At 32.6% G+C, this 17,853-nt stretch overlaps 1 protein-coding gene across 1 annotated transcript in view; it reads right to left on the bottom strand.

Moving 5' to 3' along the window:
* Positions 1-4,987: 4,987 nt before the first annotated feature.
* LOC128725150 (LIM/homeobox protein Lhx3-like) overlaps positions 4,988-17,853 on the bottom strand; it is a 50,277-nt gene continuing 37,411 nt past the window's right edge. Inside the window, exons 2-4 of the mRNA XM_053818876.1 lie at positions 10,431-10,902; positions 10,212-10,353; positions 4,988-5,377 (exon numbers count right to left, since the gene is read on the bottom strand). Of these exons, the coding sequence (XP_053674851.1) occupies positions 4,988-5,377; positions 10,212-10,353; positions 10,431-10,902 (1,004 nt within the window). The remainder of the gene's footprint in view (positions 5,378-10,211; positions 10,354-10,430; positions 10,903-17,853) is intronic.

Raw genomic sequence — 17,853 nt, 5'->3', positions numbered from 1 at the left:
GTTGTCTCAACCAACGGTAATAAAACTGAAAAAACTTAGGCCTTCTTGGATGCCGGTTCCTCTCTTACATTAATAGAACGGGATATGGCAGATAAATTACAATTGAAAGGGAGAAAAGATCCGCTGACAATGTCATGGACACAAAACGTATCCGTAAAAGAAGATAACAGCTGGCGAGTAGATTTTTTAATTCAAGAAAATCTCAGAGCGAAGAACACAAATTGGTTGAAGTGAGAACAGTAAGAAATCTTGATCTATCGTCGCAGTCCATGAACCTAGAATATCTCGCTAAAAAGTATCCTCACTTGAAGAAGGTTCCGGCAGAATCTTTTACTAATGTTAGTCCTACTGTATTGATAAGACTAAACAACTGTTCGCTTTTGATGCTTATGAGCAAAATTATGGCAGAGCCAGATGATCCTGCCGCCATTCAGACGTAACTTGGTAGGATCAGTTTTGGAACAGATATTACAGAGGAGTACTACGACACAAATTACTTTATGATGCATAAACAACAAGAAAAAATAATGAAATGATTAGGAGATATTTTACCACAGACTTTGGAGTAAAATACAAACAGGAATTAAAATTGCAAGAGGTTAACCATGCAGAAAGGATGAATAAAAATACCTTAAAACGAGATGATGAAAGATTTGAAATAGGTTTGCAATGAAAAACCGAGGTAAAATTCCCGCCAAGATATAACAACGCCATACGATATCTCGAGTCTCAAGAAAAACAGATTAAAAGCAATTCGCATTACAAGCATTTTTATGCAATCAGTTCAAAGAGCATGTCAAGAAAGTCTACCTGAGAAAACTCGCCTCGGAAAAAGCAAAAAGGAAAATAGAAGGTTAGTTTTTTACGCAGCTGCGACAGTGAAGGGTGTATTGCTAAGTTCTCAATAACTAATAACAATAACAGACGAAATGGCTTCATTATTAGGTGTTTTAATACGTTTTCGTTAAGAAAACATGTTGAAGGAATTATAATATAATGAGTCACCGAAGATATAAAATAAATGTTCCACCAAGTGAAGATTCGACACGAAGGCAGAGATGCTCAACGAATCCTGTGGGGTGATTGTGACAACTATAAGGAACCAGATACATACTAGATGCAGGTGTGGAATTTCAGTGCGACATGCTCTCCGTCTTAGGCTCAAGTAGTGAAGAATCGTAACGCTGAAATGCACAACATTACCCACCCGAAGACAGTGAATCTTATCATAAAACAACAATATGTTGACGATTATCTAGATAGTTTTTTTTCTCGATAAGAGAAGCTATAGAAACAACGCGTTAGTGATTGAAGTGCATCAGAGTGGCGGATTTTATTTTCGAAATTTTAGGTCAAATACAAGGAAACAGCTCAACTCCAATCAAAGTGATCGTAGACAAACGCTCCCGAATATAGTTACAATCGAAGAAAAGGAAACAGGCATAGAAAATATGCTCGGAGTGCATTGCGATACCAACAACGATACGTTTTAATAGAAAGTGGAAATACCAGAAACAACGGGTACGACAAAATTAACTTAATGCGAACTACTCACATGAGCATCTTTGACTCACTTAGTATTATAAAGCACGTGGCAATACATGATAAAAAGCTTATTGAACAGACTCATATCGAGGTGAAGTACTGGAATAAGGAACTAACGGATACTCTGAAAGGAAAATGGAATGAGTGGCTAAAAATGGTCCTTGAAATAAGTAAACTAAGTGTAATGAGACAAATTGTGGCAAAAAATCGGAAAGGTTGAACATACATACCTTGGTCAATGCTTCCGAAGATGCATTCGCAGCTTGCGTAAACCCGCGCAGTTACTACGGAAGTTTTTGTATAGATCGACTCATTGACGGTAAATCACGTGTAGAGAAAATAAAAACAATATTTATTCTACAACTGAAATTGCAATCAGCAGCAATGGGAATTTGGTTAACAGAAAGTATAATGGATGAAGTAGGAATGCAAGTTACCAGAGTTACATATTCGAGTGATTCTCAAACAATATTGTCTTGGATTAACTGTAAACACCGCAAATACCTTTAGTTCGTGTCACATAGAATTTCAGAGTTTTTAGAATCATTTAGAATAAATCAATGGCGTTACATGCCAACCAAGGAAAATCCGACAGACATTGGCACCAAGTTAGTTCTGGCCATAAGTTTCACTGAACACCAAATACTACAGAAAAGGTTCAAGTAGTTTCTATTCATCGAGAAAACATTACATTTGAGAAAAATATTCGACCAGGGAACGACTTCTCAAACATGTGACCCATCTTAATAGGTTTACAGATTTTCTAAAGGACAAAAGTATAGCACTAAGGACTGTAAAGGACTGAAGCATAATTTGAAACACATAAGGGCAGCTTAGGCAGATCTTTCATGTTTAATCTTAAGATAAAAATATATAGATTCAAAACCACTCTCTAGCATAGACACACCAAGAAGCAGGGAACCTAGATTAGTTATCAATTGAAGATGACACTGGGTTCATTAGAATTTCAAGTGTAATAAATACACTACCTTTTGCACACTTAAAAAAAAGAAATAAAGCACAGTTAATCAAGAGTTCACACGAAAAGGGTTTCTTCACTTGTCGATACGTCATCCTCACTCACAGCTCATGGCTGTTTCTCACGTCGAGTTTCTGCCCACATCCGAACTGTCTTGCATCAGATTCTTCCTTCTGCGGCTCAGGTTCCTCTAATTATTCGGTAGCTGGAACAACTAGCGGGAAGGTTGGAAACTGCTTTGAGATCCATGGTACGAGACCTTGATTCCGTCACAATTGTATTTTTACTGCTGCCAGCGATACTCTTTTGCTGGGAGCAACTCAGCGGAACTATTAATACGACTACTGGAATAAAATCGGATAATTCAGCTAGTAACAAAATATAAATCACCTGCAAGGGTGTGACCAACCAACAACTTACACTCATGCAGTTTGAGATCCATATTCTATGTTTTAACGCTTAAATGATGTTTTTTATTGTTTTGTTATTTCTTATTTATCTGGGAAATCAAAACGTTATGTATATATGTATATACATTGGTATGCATTACAATATGTTCGAATTCTAGGTTAATTTATGTTCCATCTTTTACATTCATCGTCAAAGTTTCTGTTTAGATTTCAGTTATGAACTATGATTTCTCATCGACTTATTTAAAAAAAAACGGCCTAACCTTATATTATTTATTAGCAACATTTTGGATCATACTTTTTTGTTCATTTTGGTTGGTTCTTGATTTAGGAAATATTCATAATGAGTATACTGACGTTTTACACAAATTTACAAAATTTCGTACGTTTCATACACTTTTTAGCCTTAAACAGCGAAGGTCATATTGGCATTTTTATTTACTACTATACTCACAGATGGAGTGTTTCCTATATTTAAGATCTTTTTCAAAACTTGTTTGATTATGTTTTGGGGCTATGCACAAGTCATGAAAATGTTTTGTTCTCATTTTTTTGTCATAGACTACCCTCAACCTTTTTCTGGTTGTAAATAAATAAATAAAGAAAATGTTTAAGTATTTTTGTAATATGATCTTTTTTTATATTATTTATATGTTTATATGTACTGCACCTTACAACCGGAACTTATAGTTAACAGAGATAAAATATAACAATCAGATTAGTTTTTTACAATGTGCCAGCCTTACTTATTGTTAAATTTAAAATAAAATGAATGTAATAGCGCATCAAAACAAGCAGAAACACCGTAGTTTTGAAGATAGCACGGTTTATTTAAACCATTGGGGAGATTTATCAAATAAAGTTTGAAATGTATTTACATTTTCATCAATATTAGAGACGATTATTACAGACATTCACTTTGAGCACAGCATTTGTATCTATAAACTTAATTGTGCATATCTCAATGAATTAGTTTTTCAAAACTCAAATTTCGAGTCACAAAATTCATTGGAACTTAAATGCAAGTGTTACACAATGTTTTAAACACAACACAAATAAGAGAAAAAAATGTTTTTTATTTTTTCTTGAATATCTTTCATATCTATCATGTAATATTATTGTTAATCTATGCTAACAGTTGTTCGAATAGCTTATCTTGCAATTACAAATTGATAACAAAAAAAGTAATGATATGATTGGCGTTATGAACAGATTAATATTAAACGGTTCTGTTGCTTTATGTTAATTTAATAATGTAATATTATTGAAATAAATACCTAAAATATATCGGCAATGCGTTGATAATTACAGAAAAAAATAAATTTTAAATGTGATGAACACTACACAACCAATGAGATTTTAACTTATAAAATGGATTATATGGGTTTAGTAGCTTGTGGAAGACAGAGGTAATATTTGCTTTTTTGACTTTTTAAGCATAAATGGGGTAGCTATAACATACGTAAAGCCGAGCTCAGTTGTAAAATTTGTTTGATAGTATTTCTATGAACGATGTTTTAATTCTGTTTTTATGAGTATTGATAAATTGTGCAAGGTTAATGAAAATTGCTTGTGGCGAGGTGATTACAATCATGTTGATCATCATTTTCAGACTTGTACATACGACGAAATAATGAATAGGTTGTAGTATTCTGGATTTGTTCAAACATAAATAACTGATTTACTCATGCATCGTATATAAATGGAAAATTGTAGCTCTCGACTTTAAATGTAACAGTAAAAATTGATATAAAGTTTACCTTTAATTGCTATTTTTTCAGTTATACAGTGTTTTTTTTTACTTTTGGTTACATTTGACTAGATTATGTGAGTATACAGCGTCGCTTTATAAGCTTTGTATTGGCCGGAAAAAATATTGCCGCAACTATTTCAAATTGCAAACAATACAAATAATTCCATTCGATGTCTTCTACAACTTCGTACGTTATTATGTATAAGACTCGCATCGAAAAGATTGGAGCTGCATAGAAGATGCTGCGTTGAAATTAATTAGGTATCTTCAGGACATTTTAGCGGTTCATGATATCAGACGTCATTGGTTATTGGACATTTCAAAGATTTCCGAGTCAGGACTGCCGTATCCACTTGACCCATCATCCCTATGCGTTCCTGGAATTGTTGCATGTTGCTGTTGTTGTTGCGGAATATGTTGCATATGAAAATTACTACTTCCAGATTGATGTTGCAATAAGGTTGTCGACATAACGAGTGAACCTGACGGCTGAGTTTCACACGACGTCGAAGATATCGTGGCTGGCGACGATGTTGTTGCCGGAGCTGGTGTTGATGGCTGTTGTTGAATCTGCAGCAGCGGTTCTTGGATTTGTGTTGTCAAGCCGAGTTTTTCTGTTACGTATGAAGATCGATTAGAGCTGGTTGATGGCAATCGTCCGCCACTCGAGAGGTTATTTTCTCCAGTGGGCTGTGAATTTAAATGTTTCAAAATTAATAAACAAGTATAACAAGAATATATTTTTTTATCAAATCGATAACGAAAGAAGTAATTTCAAAACTTGTATTGCGTTTAAATCTTTTGTTTGAATAACAAAAATCCAATTTTTAATAATGATGTGAGCGGTATACACGAATAGGAAATAATTAGCAACAGAGCCACGATGCACAGCACTGGCGAAATCAGCAATATCAGAACCAGATGCTTCGAGAGCACCGCCAACGACATCACCCGGAAGTATCCCTCGCCCGAAATTCACCAGACTAAACATTGAGCTGCACGAACCAGGATTTATGATCAGATGCGATCATACGCGATCAGCATTATCAGCAGAAATCTTGTTATAAAGCAAGAATCCAAATGCGTCTTAATTTAGTTCGATTGTTAGGTTCAGAAAAAGGTAGCACGTCCGTAAAAATAAACATTTGTTTCATCTGCACCATTATACCAATATTTGGTATTTTTGCATCTAATCAGATGTATCGAAATTAGCGCTGAGCGCAGTGATGCGCTCTGTTCACAACTGAAACCACACCTTTGACCAGGTTCCATATTATTTGGCACATTTTCGTTCCTCAAAGAGTCCTGCGCATTCTCTGCGATTCATGTCGGGCGAACACAGCGTGCTTCAAATACGTTTTTTTCAGATTTACCTGTTGCTTGGTTCTAAGAGAGAAATGAATTGTACCTTAGATTCACCGTATTGGAAGTAAAAAACAAAGTTAAATGAATGAAGCCGTTAAAACTCCACAATCACTTATCTTCTCGGATGAGCTCAAAGCTCAATGTATGGGCTAAATTTTGCATCTTTAATAACGAGTAACAAGACAAGAAACGACGGAACGAACTTATGTACATCTAATAGTGAAAGCCTTATAGCTATGTGAGAGTATTGGCAGAGGAGGAATAATTGGGGGGGGGGGGGGCTTAATATCCGGAAGTGTTAACGAAGCGAGCACGGTCCCCCTACGTTCATGCGCGCGTCAGCTTCCTTTTCTTTTTATAAAAGAAACCAAAGCTCCAAATGGGTAGAAATATGGGTTCCCATACGATCCTCTATCTAAAAGTCTTTATTCGCCAAAAATGCAAATGATGACCGACTTGGCTTAAACTTCGCATATATGCTTTATTATTTTTTATAAAAGATGTCAAACCTTCGGCTACCTCTGTGAAGGGGAAGGGGACCTCGCACGGAACCTTCCTGCAAAAAAGTAAGTAATGTTTGCTCAGACATACAATTAATGATCGATTTGGATAAAATTTGGCCCGTATGGTTTGTCTCAACATTTTGTTAAAGAAGCCAAGGCTACAACCACACTGGTTGGCGAACTACAGGGGCTCCCATTAAACCCCAGTCTAAAAGATATATTTTTCCAACGTCAAAAATAAAGAAAAGATAAGTATTGCGAGGCAGTGTCGATATATGCAAGACACCATTGATATTTGATATGATATGTTGTGGTTAGTGAATAGAAGTGCGATAATTTTTCGGGTGGAAAGCATAATTTTGTTGAAATTTGGCAAACTGTATAGAATAATAGAAAATATTTATAGATGAAGTAAGGAATCCACCAATGGATTAAACAGAAAGTGTGGATAACCAACGTCGACGTGACGGTTAACCAGGGGGATCAAAGGAATTTAAGACATTCAAGCCGTGAAACAAATTAATTTTTAATTTTTCGGAGTACAAAATAAATAGTGCTACTCAATTCTGAAGGTTTTAATACTAGTTTTGATAATGTTTTTGCAAAAATGTTGTGATCAAATGAAAACTTTTCGTTTTCAAAAATGGTTGTAAAAAATACGTGCAGTACAATGCGGCTAGTTATTTTCAGAAAAAGTGCTGGTTGAAAATTACAGTAATTCATACAAAATAAAAGAAATTTAATGTTTCTTTTGATTTGCCATCGTGTAGAATGAGCTGGACCTGTGAAGAACAATAACATGTAAAATTTTGTATAACCGGGCCAAAAATAAGCCGTAAATTACCGGTTCATTCGAATGAATGATCATATCCGCCGGGGAATCATCAAAAGTAGATCCAGATCGTTAAAGCAATTTATTCTACCTTCAATTTATTTCAAACATATATTTCATTTCTTATTTTTGTAATTATTTTTTGGAAATGTTTTAATGTAAAATAATCGATTTCTCCAAATATTTTACAGTCAAATATCAGTGATTTTTCATAATCTTGGTTTCAGCCTGTTTTACTTCTCCTTGGTAATCGAAGACTAGAACTACTCTGCATTTTACTCGTAAACGGGATTTTGCCCAATTATTCTCACCACCATTATCATAATATTTTGCATTGAATTTAATCTAATCCTGATTGTGCCAACAATCAGAAAATTATTTTTTCTTATCTATTGGCTCTTATTTACTTAAGAAAAACTGAACAAATATGTACTTTTATCATGCCATCCATTAATTTCTTACAAACCCATTATACTATATCATCTAAAAGACATTATCTAAAACAAAACTAATGCAGCCTGTATCATTCCAGTATTTTTATAACCCACTAAGAGGCCATAAATTTTTCAAGTAAAATATTATTTACTTGGGAGTTAAATGTACAAGAAAAATGTAAACAATTGGCATAAAGATGTCATGAGGATTTATATGTAGGTAGGTATATATAAATATATATGAATATAAATATATATATATATATATATATATATATATATATATATATATATATATGTATATATATATATATATATATATATATATATATATATATATATATATATATATATATATGTGTGTATATATATATATATATATATATATATACATATATATATATATATATATATATATATATATATATATATATATATATATATATATTATATATATATATATATATATATATATATATATATATATATATATATATATATATATATATATATATATATATATATATATATATATGTATATATATATATATTCATATATATATATATATATATATATATATATATATATATATATATATATATATATATATATATATATATATATATATTCTGACATCCTTTTGAAGTTGAATTGAAATTGAGTTTTCAAATTTTATGATATTCAATAGTCGGATATAAGCTGTATGTCAACTATTAAATGTTGCGAGTAGGGAATTGCTTGAGATTTGAAAAATGTGTCAGACACAAACGAAAGAGCAAAAAAGCAGTTTTTCCTAAGGACATAAGAGGTTCTGCATCATATTTTGCTGTTGCTACGGTAGTGCTTTGTGTTGAAAGCCATAACATGATCTCAATCATAGATAACAATGCAGTTACACATTTTAAAATAGTCCATACTTTCAGGATGAAGTTCGTGCTTCTTTTGCAAGAGGCATTGCAAAAACAAAGTCTTGCTTTTTTGCTTCATCTGCGTTCTACTGATCCTACATGCGCCGGTATCAATAGTTCATCAGTTTTGCCAATTTATATGAAAAAAAAAACTACAGGCTTCTACATATTTTGTGGCATTATGAAACTGTTTACTACATTTGAAACAAATGTGTAATATATAAAAATACTCGTGCTAGAGTTTATGAACATTATAAAGACGTGAATCACAAAATAAACAGAAATATATTCTTAAGAACTATATAATAGCAACCAAACAAATCCCAACGATTGGGTATGCTAAATATTTTTTTCAATTGAATATTATTATAACAGCTAAGTGACGTAGTGCATAACATTTATTTATTGTTTTATTCTTGCATAGTTGCATATTTTCGATTACTAATTAGCTTCGTAGCGATTTATCAAATTTAGTAAACAATGTTAACAAGTAAAACAAAGCGATGACTTATGTAAGACGATAATGGCTTGAAAACTTTTATCAAAATTGTAGAAAAGCAAAAAGCAAAAAGCAAAACGTTACAAATGAGCCCGATGATGTAAAGTATAAACGCTAGTTAACTTATGTATGAAGAATCGTAAAGTGCAGTGTATTGTCAAGTACTCAGTTTATTTCAGAGCCACGTGTTGATAAAATATCAACGGGGTAAAATTCAATCAGGTTTTATGTTCATGTTGGCCTACAATCTTTGCGTAACAGACATTGTAACTGTAGTACCAGATGTCGCTTATGTTTTGATGACTCGAAAATCTGGAAAGTAACAGCCTCTAGTTATTTATAATGCTTCATTTATTGCTTCAAGCGTGATATTGAACGAATAACCGTATTTTACGGTTTGTTGCCTTCGGCGTTCGTAATTTACTACTACACATTTACACAACCAACCTACAATACAAAAATAATCTATTCCATTATATCAGAATTATCAGAAATATCATATATCAATTTCAATATTAATCGATATTCTTCATTGATTAGATTTATTGAATTGATGGAATAATTTTAATAATCTGTATAGTGGATTGTACATTTTTATGCACTCAAACATAAGCGTTTGATTTATTGTGAAAATTTTATCAATTCGAATGCGAAGTTAATAATACTGATTGTGTCATAAAAATTTTAATTTCTGTGTGCACGCCATATTAACGTTGCATGTAGAATGTTTATGAGATATGTGATTTTCTTCGATAAAAGAGTGATTATGTATCACAACAAATGTTTAATTGTTGTTCTTAGTGGCTATATAGACAGATATTAGAATTCCATTTCATGTAAAAAAGAGAGTAATTTCCTTTGCGTTATAAAATTAAATTATTGTAAATTGGTTAAGAGTTAAACGAGGAACAATAGTGAAAATATGTTTTATATGGGATCAAATCAAAAGAACCAAAGATTGACAGGAGGGGTTTTATTTTACCTGTAAATTACTAACTTGCCTCCGAATGTGCGCTAAGCTAGATGGGTTGCAGGCCATACTCGCAAATACTAATCGCTCCTCGTAGTCGTATTCGCACAGAATTTTGTTATCGCATAAATAGAAACGATCTCCAACACAAAACCTGTAATGAAGGTATTAATTAAAAATATGCAAAATAATTGACTATACTAGTAAAAAATATTTAAACGTTGTTTATACCTATGATTACACTGTTGGCAAGCGAAGCATTCTAGATGGTATACATTGTTTTTGGCACGCATGACCATCTCGAAGGCTGGTATCACCTTATTGCAAGCCGCACAGTATCCAGTCGTACCGAATAGTCTAAGATAGTCTCGCTTACATAGGATTAGGTTCGCTTTAGTATACAATGTTGAGCCTACCTCGCCAAGGCGGCAATCACAGCAACCGCACTTGAGACAATCTTCGTGCCAAAAAATATCTAATGCTTTCAATAGGAAGCGCTCGGTTATGCGCTTCCCACATCCGGCACAATCTTTGACTAAACCCGTTGAAGCAACCAGATTTGGTGTGGATGAAACTGACGACTGGATGGTTGTCGTCGGCGCGCTAGGTGTAACTGTCGTGTGTCCCATAGTTGCTGACACGCTGCCGGAATAGAAAGCTTTATTCGGCTGTGCATTGATTGTGTGGTTGTTGATTGGTTTCACTGTAAGTGTAAAACAAATGTTGTCCACGTTAGATAGTTTGAAACTCATCTCAAATATCCATTAGATTTTTCGAAGAAAAAGATGTATCCTATATATCATTTTGAGCAAACATGAGCTTTTATTTCCAGTATTTAGTAAGCTAATATTAAGCAGGAATTTTATAATTAATTGCGATGTAAGAAAATATTAATCTGATATCGATGAAATTTTATAATACAGTGCACTTTACGCTTCACGAACAACTAAACAATACGTTTACTGAATTATAAAACTTCATTTAACCTAAATCTTCGATACGGATGTTTATGCGCAGAGAATACGAATCTTCGATACGAAGCAGAGTGGTAGAATATTGTTTTGCTTTGAACATTTCCGTTTCCGATTGTTGCTACAGCACATGGGATAGAGGTAGAGGTTAAGTGCGTGTGCCACATAATCTTTATCTCCTCCATCCTCTTCCATTTAGTGAATACAATCAGCATTTCACATTGCGATGACCATTGCAGGACAATTGCTACATCCTTTTCGTTGATCCGGTTCAGAATCGGAACGAATATCAATTCCTGAATTTGATTTGGTAATAATGCACTCGTCTTTTCTACCATTTCCCACGAGTCAATGTAAAAATTCATAAATGTAGATAAACTTTTTCAATCAGCAGAAATATGATTGCACATTTTATTACGACATAATTCGTTTTCTGTTCTCTTTTTCTTATGGTTTCTTATGGAAATCTTTTTCGACTTGCTTGTTTATAGTTGTTCTTCGACACTGTATGGTAAATGCAAAGCTATTATTACAAAATTCGGGAAAGAAAATATTGTGAAATGCAAAAAATATCCAATTGTCTTTTGTCGCTGAAAATGTGCATATGTGTTAATACACATTTCTAACGGCACAAGGACCGATTTTGTTGTACTTTTATTTTTCAAAATAAGCAGCGTTTCATTTAATTCATATCATTTAATACATAAAAATACATACAAATGCATGGCCCAAATGTCAAATTTAACCAACAATAGTATTTTTCAGGATTCATGAAATCTTATAAAGTAATTAAAGAATAAAATGCAGAATTTCAATTCAACTACAATTCTTCAATCAAGTAGATGACATTTCTATTTTCTAGACCGTTTGAAAGGCACTTTCGATCTTACAAAGTAGAATAAAAGTAATAATTTATTTCTTCTTTAATTGATAATTAAAAATAATTGTTCAATTTCGGTATTTTCTGTTATTTTATAATTCGAATAGCTATTATTTCATGCATTCTTTGTTTTACACATACTAGGTGCTAACTACGTTAGCTCCTAAAGCGACAGTTGGTGATAATTTTTGTAACAGGCACGAACACGAAACACGCTCTAGCTTAATTTGAATGAGTTGAATGAGAAGGAATAAGGCATACAATATAAGTTCAATTTTTACAGGGATCATTATATGTAATCAAATCATTCGAACTAGTTTGGGTCGGAATCGCATTATCTGCGTAACATCCACACCTCGGTGAAGAAATTGCGGCATCTTTACATAGCTACATTTTTCGAGTAATATTTTTGAATGTTTGTTATTTTACAATGCAATATGATAAAAAAATTCGGACAAAAATCTCACAGCAAAACTGTTTGGCAAAGATTAAAAATGGTAAATAAAGTGATTGCTATCACTCACGGCATCTGGAATGCTCATTTTACGAGATATGTTGGATGGTTCAAATTATTAATCATCAGGTTTTATTGAAGAAAAATAAGCCAGGATACCGAAAAATCAGTTGAAAGCCTTAAGTAGACTTTTTTAACGGCAATGTTGTAGAAGCGGCTATACGGATGCATTAAAATATAATCCTGAAACGATACGTGGCTAATAATAATATGTCTGCTGCGTTATTTAAACACAGATAAAACGCTCCATGTGCAAAGTGATATCGTGATATGTGCAATAAATATCGTGCCAGTTCTGATGAAAAGTTCAGGCATATGCCGTCATATGTCTTGCATGAAGGGGACATTTTAATAGGCTAACAAATTTTCTGTAAAATAAAAAAAAATGATTTTTGAACAATGCTTCAATGATTTGTTATTATTGTTCTCGTCTATCAAGCATACAAAATTATACACAAATAATGAATTTTTACTATTTTCATGTGATCCCGTAATGTCTGCTTTAAGCAAAATACTAATAGCAAAAGATGTTTATATTAGTTGATGTTTAACGCTATTATCAAATATACAAAACACTCAATAATTTTCCTTTTTTTTAAATCGACTAATAAAATAGTGTATTGATATGTGCCTATGCTGTATGCAGAAAATATAGGGTTATTTATGTTGTTAAAGAATAATAGAAAGTTTGTCGACACGAGAGTTATTATTATTATTTATTAATAACAAAGACAAAGTGTAATAGTGAAATTTCTACAATTTCTTTTATGTCAATTTCAGCTTTTATTTTTTTCTTCGTATATGTTTATACCATTTATAAATGTTTTTACATTTATTCACTTTACTTCATAACTTATTAATGGAAATAGAAACGCTTGTTTTCTGATAAGCGAGCTTACTAAAGCTTGTAAATGCAATGTATGGCATGGAAAAATGTTTCTGATAAGGTTTTGAGAATGTCAATATTTGCTGTTCACATTGCTCTCGGTTATTTCAGTGTTACTGCATTTTTAAACACTGTTGGGCAAAGAGAGGTTGCATTTAGTTATTTTATTCTATTTTAGTTAAAATTATTTAATTAAAATACCGTCAACAGGATGCTGATGTCTAAAGCATCCCGATTTTATAATGATTAAAGAGAAAAGTAATTAGCATTAATTGCATCCTGAGCAATGAATATGTAATTAGGTTGAGAATGTTTTGTATTCATTAATTAACGTCTTATATGCAGAAGTTTGTCGTTCCAGTCGCATAGCCTTTGGAGCTGTCACAATATTCCTTTGCGAAGCATCTTCTCTTGGCTTAATCTTCTCTATGACTTTCATTTAGTGATAATTCGTGCACTCAGCGCATTACATGTCTATCATTGCATATCAACCTCATACATTACAAGAAATTCATACAGAGTGTGGGTTGTGAACAATTGAAAACACAGCAATATGAATGCTACATTCATTATGCTATGTTAAGGAAATGCACTGTAAAATAACAAAAATTAAGCAAAATGTGAGAAAAACAGTGAGCCATTAAAATATAGTGAATTGAAATGCTGTAGTATAAACTGTAAAAAGATATTGTTAAAATTGTAGCAGATTTCATAATTAGTACGAATCCCACTTGACGCTATTTACTTATCATTTTATCCCGCACCTCCCCACCAAACTCCCACGAAAGGGAAGTTACAACACTGAATGATCGCTAACAAGAGTGACAAGAAACTTATGCGTAATAAGAAGTTAATAACACGTAGCTATCAAAAAAGTAACAAAAAGTAAATAGGGATGATTAGTTGATATTTTCAGAAAAGGTTAGGGGTGTAAGAGGAGGGAGGTGGACTTGAAACAAACAAGGATGCTTCCTGCTATCCCGTATTACTCAACGCGTGAAACATTTTCTCTCAGAATCTTTCATTTCGGTACATTTTTTCGTATTGTTACGGATTGGATTAAAAAACCGTGAACATCATTTTGGTCTTTTGACATTTATTTTATTTCAATCCACAACCAAGAGTACACGCATCACTATCGTAGGGTTCATGTGATTCGGGTTAAGCTCCGACTATTCGACTTCTTGTAAGAGCCATTTCCTTAATAACGATGTGTTGTAGCACAGTGTAGTGTTTTGGACTGTGTGAAGTAATTGGAGTTGTTGAACATATTTACGCCATATAATGCGCTGTTATATGTATATGGTTATATATGGTTATATTTTAATTATTCCATATCTCTTACTATTTTTAAAAATACATATTTAGGTACATTTACGACAGATATTTGTTGTTTAGACATACATCCATAGCCAGGAAATAATTTCATTTTTGAATTTTCGTCGTTCTTAGAATTGTGTATGTTTTTGCAGCATTTTTGGAATATCCTTTTCTTCATGTAATAGGAGTTATGATGTTTGCAAGTGAAACAATTATGCACTGACCAAAATCCAAGCAATAAACAGATTAGTGAGTGAGTGCTATATCGGTACTATATCGGTTTTTATATCATTATGTTTTGACGTTACTTTCGATATTGCTACAACATGTTTCATATTCATTTTGGATGAATTTTCAGTATTCGAAAGGTCTAGGTAATAGAATGGTAGAAGCGTGTGAATTTATTTGAAAGGATGGAAGGAAAAATATATATTTTTTAAAAAGATGTAGCAGGACTGCACTTCTTAATTGCATTCAACCGTTGCATGGCAAATACCTTGGAATACTTTGTTTGCCTTATACAAAATAAGGGAATCTCTGCTTGCTTTTGATTTTTGGTGAGTAGTGATCGTACAAAACAACTACAATGTTTTGTTGTGTTGGTTTTTTATTTCTTGCGAACGGATGAACCTTTTGCTAGCATGTCATTAGTAAGTCATTTTGATTTAAGAGTGCGTAAGAAATCTTCTGTTGTTCTTTGAGCAAGTATGAACCACCTTCGAGAAAACTAATACATTACACAGCACAACAGAGCATAATGTTACCAACGAAAGTAAAAGATTGAAAAAGATAGATTGATTATTACGGGTATACAGAGAAAAAGCGCAAAGGAATAACGGCCAGGACACCAAAACAAAGTATGTACATAAATTAAGTTAGATTTCTGGTACAGGTCCACACAACGAGAGAGAATGTGTTAGTGCGTAAAGACCATTCTATGTACAAACTGACTGCTTCAGAGCGAGAGTTTTCCAACAGCCAACATTGCAGGATTGAGTGTGTGGTAATAGAAGCGTACAGAAGAAGGAGTATGTAAGAAATTAATTAAGAAAATTTTCTTGATTACGGTACTCTACACCATCGCAACCACGCGTTTCTGACTGACCGAGGCTGAAATTTCAGATTCATAGAAACATAAACACACACATATATACACACACACAACTTGAGATTTTGCAAAGAGTAGCGGTAGCAGGAAAAAGCGCTACAGCCTGTAGTTCAGTATAGAATCTGTGCTCGTATTATTCCGAACTGGCATGAGAACGCAACGATGGCCTGATAGTAGAAATATATAACAGGCAGTTTTTGGCACATTTACTACCGCACTGTGGTCAGATTGATAGAAATTGTATGATCAAATGTTGGTCAAATGATGGTTTTATGCCCAAAAAAAATCAAATAAAACTGTTGCTATCTTCGGTTTTGTTACGAAAATTACGGATGTTAATCGGCTTTTGTTGTTGTTTTATGTTTATTTAATTTTGTCATAGGATGTGCCATAGACATGAGATAGTAAATTAAATAAAAACAGAATGAACAACAGTATCAACGATACATTTTGAAATTATTATGCATCAAATGTAATATTATTAGCTAGGATTTGATAGCAATTCATTTATTTATAATACTTTAGAAAATATCCTTTTGTGTTTGTAAACAATTATAAAATAAATAAACTCTTTCTATTAATTCATATTCATTTCATTTTTTTTTTATTATTATGCATTCTTCGTATTACGTATTCGTCTTATTGCGCATTTGCAATACATTTCATATATCGTGTGATTCTCTTTAGGATCTAAAAATTTATCTAAATATGTGATATTAAAATATATTGTTTTTCATATGCTTCTTTCATGTCAATAAATTATAAAATTTACCGTTCAATCCGTTTATTACTAGCATTAGTTGTTTTCTAAATGGAACATGAAATGTGGAAACGTTTTGCGATTGTATGTGTTTTCGATGATAAAGGAAGTAGATAAAATGGCAATATTTCGGTAAGTTTTTAAATAAAAATATTTGGTCCATTGTACGAATAAACATCAAAATATTCCTTTTGACTGAGTCTATATAATTAGTTGAAAAATAAGAAAAAAATTAGCAGAATGTAATGCAAAGTTTTCAGGCCATCTAAATTGCTAATGTTTTAGTATTTGTGCTCGAATTACAAATTGTAGTACTGCAAAATGACCAACAATGATTATTTTGCCTGTACTCTTACGCCACGTACCATAGTTTCCAAATCGAAAAGTACAATGATGATCTTCGGCCCTTGATAAATGGAATAAACTTAATAGACTTTCTTACAGCTTGTTTTTGTCTAGGTTTATTCTCCGTTACCCATGTTGAACATGAAATGAAAAATCTTAGTCGTTGTAGTCGAACGCTAACGGGACGAAAAACGTACGGGTGTGCATAGATAGGGCAAAATAGAGAAAAGCAGCACCCCAAACGGTCATTGTCACAGAAAGCCATGGGTAATGTGGTAGAGGTGTATAAACCAATCAAAAGTCGAGAGTATATTTTGTGTGGCTATTTTTATCGTCGCAAATGAACCGTATAATTACAATATTAAATTGAAATTCCATTATATGGGATACTTTCTTGAATTTTTAAGATAAATTTAAGTTGTTAAACAGTAATGGAGTCAAAGAAATTGAAATGGAGACGGTTACTTTGTTTACACGCTAGAAAAATCTGAGGCATTGAAGCCTATTCCAAATTTTAACAATACGCTACTGTAGTACATTTCGCAATTTCGACTATTTGAATGGCTTACAATCAATTATGTAAAAAATGCATAATCGCATACACATGGCGCATATAAAAAAAATCTTGAAAAGTTACTTTTCATTACATGTTGAAATGGTTTGCAAACAATAACAAAAATAACACTTTCCATATAAAGAAAAGAAGGAAAACAAAACATTTAAACGTTATATTCAAAAATGTTAATTTGTGTAAATCACATTACAATTTCTATGCATCAGGGTTGGATAAACAATGCGTAGTTTTCGCTAGAAATCATTAAGAAGAAATTCCACATTATTTAACTAAAGCTAATAAATTCATAGTGCTCG

This window comes from Anopheles nili, chromosome 2, assembly GCF_943737925.1.
Source record: "Anopheles nili chromosome 2, idAnoNiliSN_F5_01, whole genome shotgun sequence".
Taxonomy (NCBI): Eukaryota; Metazoa; Arthropoda; class Insecta; order Diptera; family Culicidae; genus Anopheles; species Anopheles nili.
The sequence above is the reverse complement of the archived record's forward strand: the minus strand, read 5'-3'. Positions and strand labels throughout refer to the sequence as shown.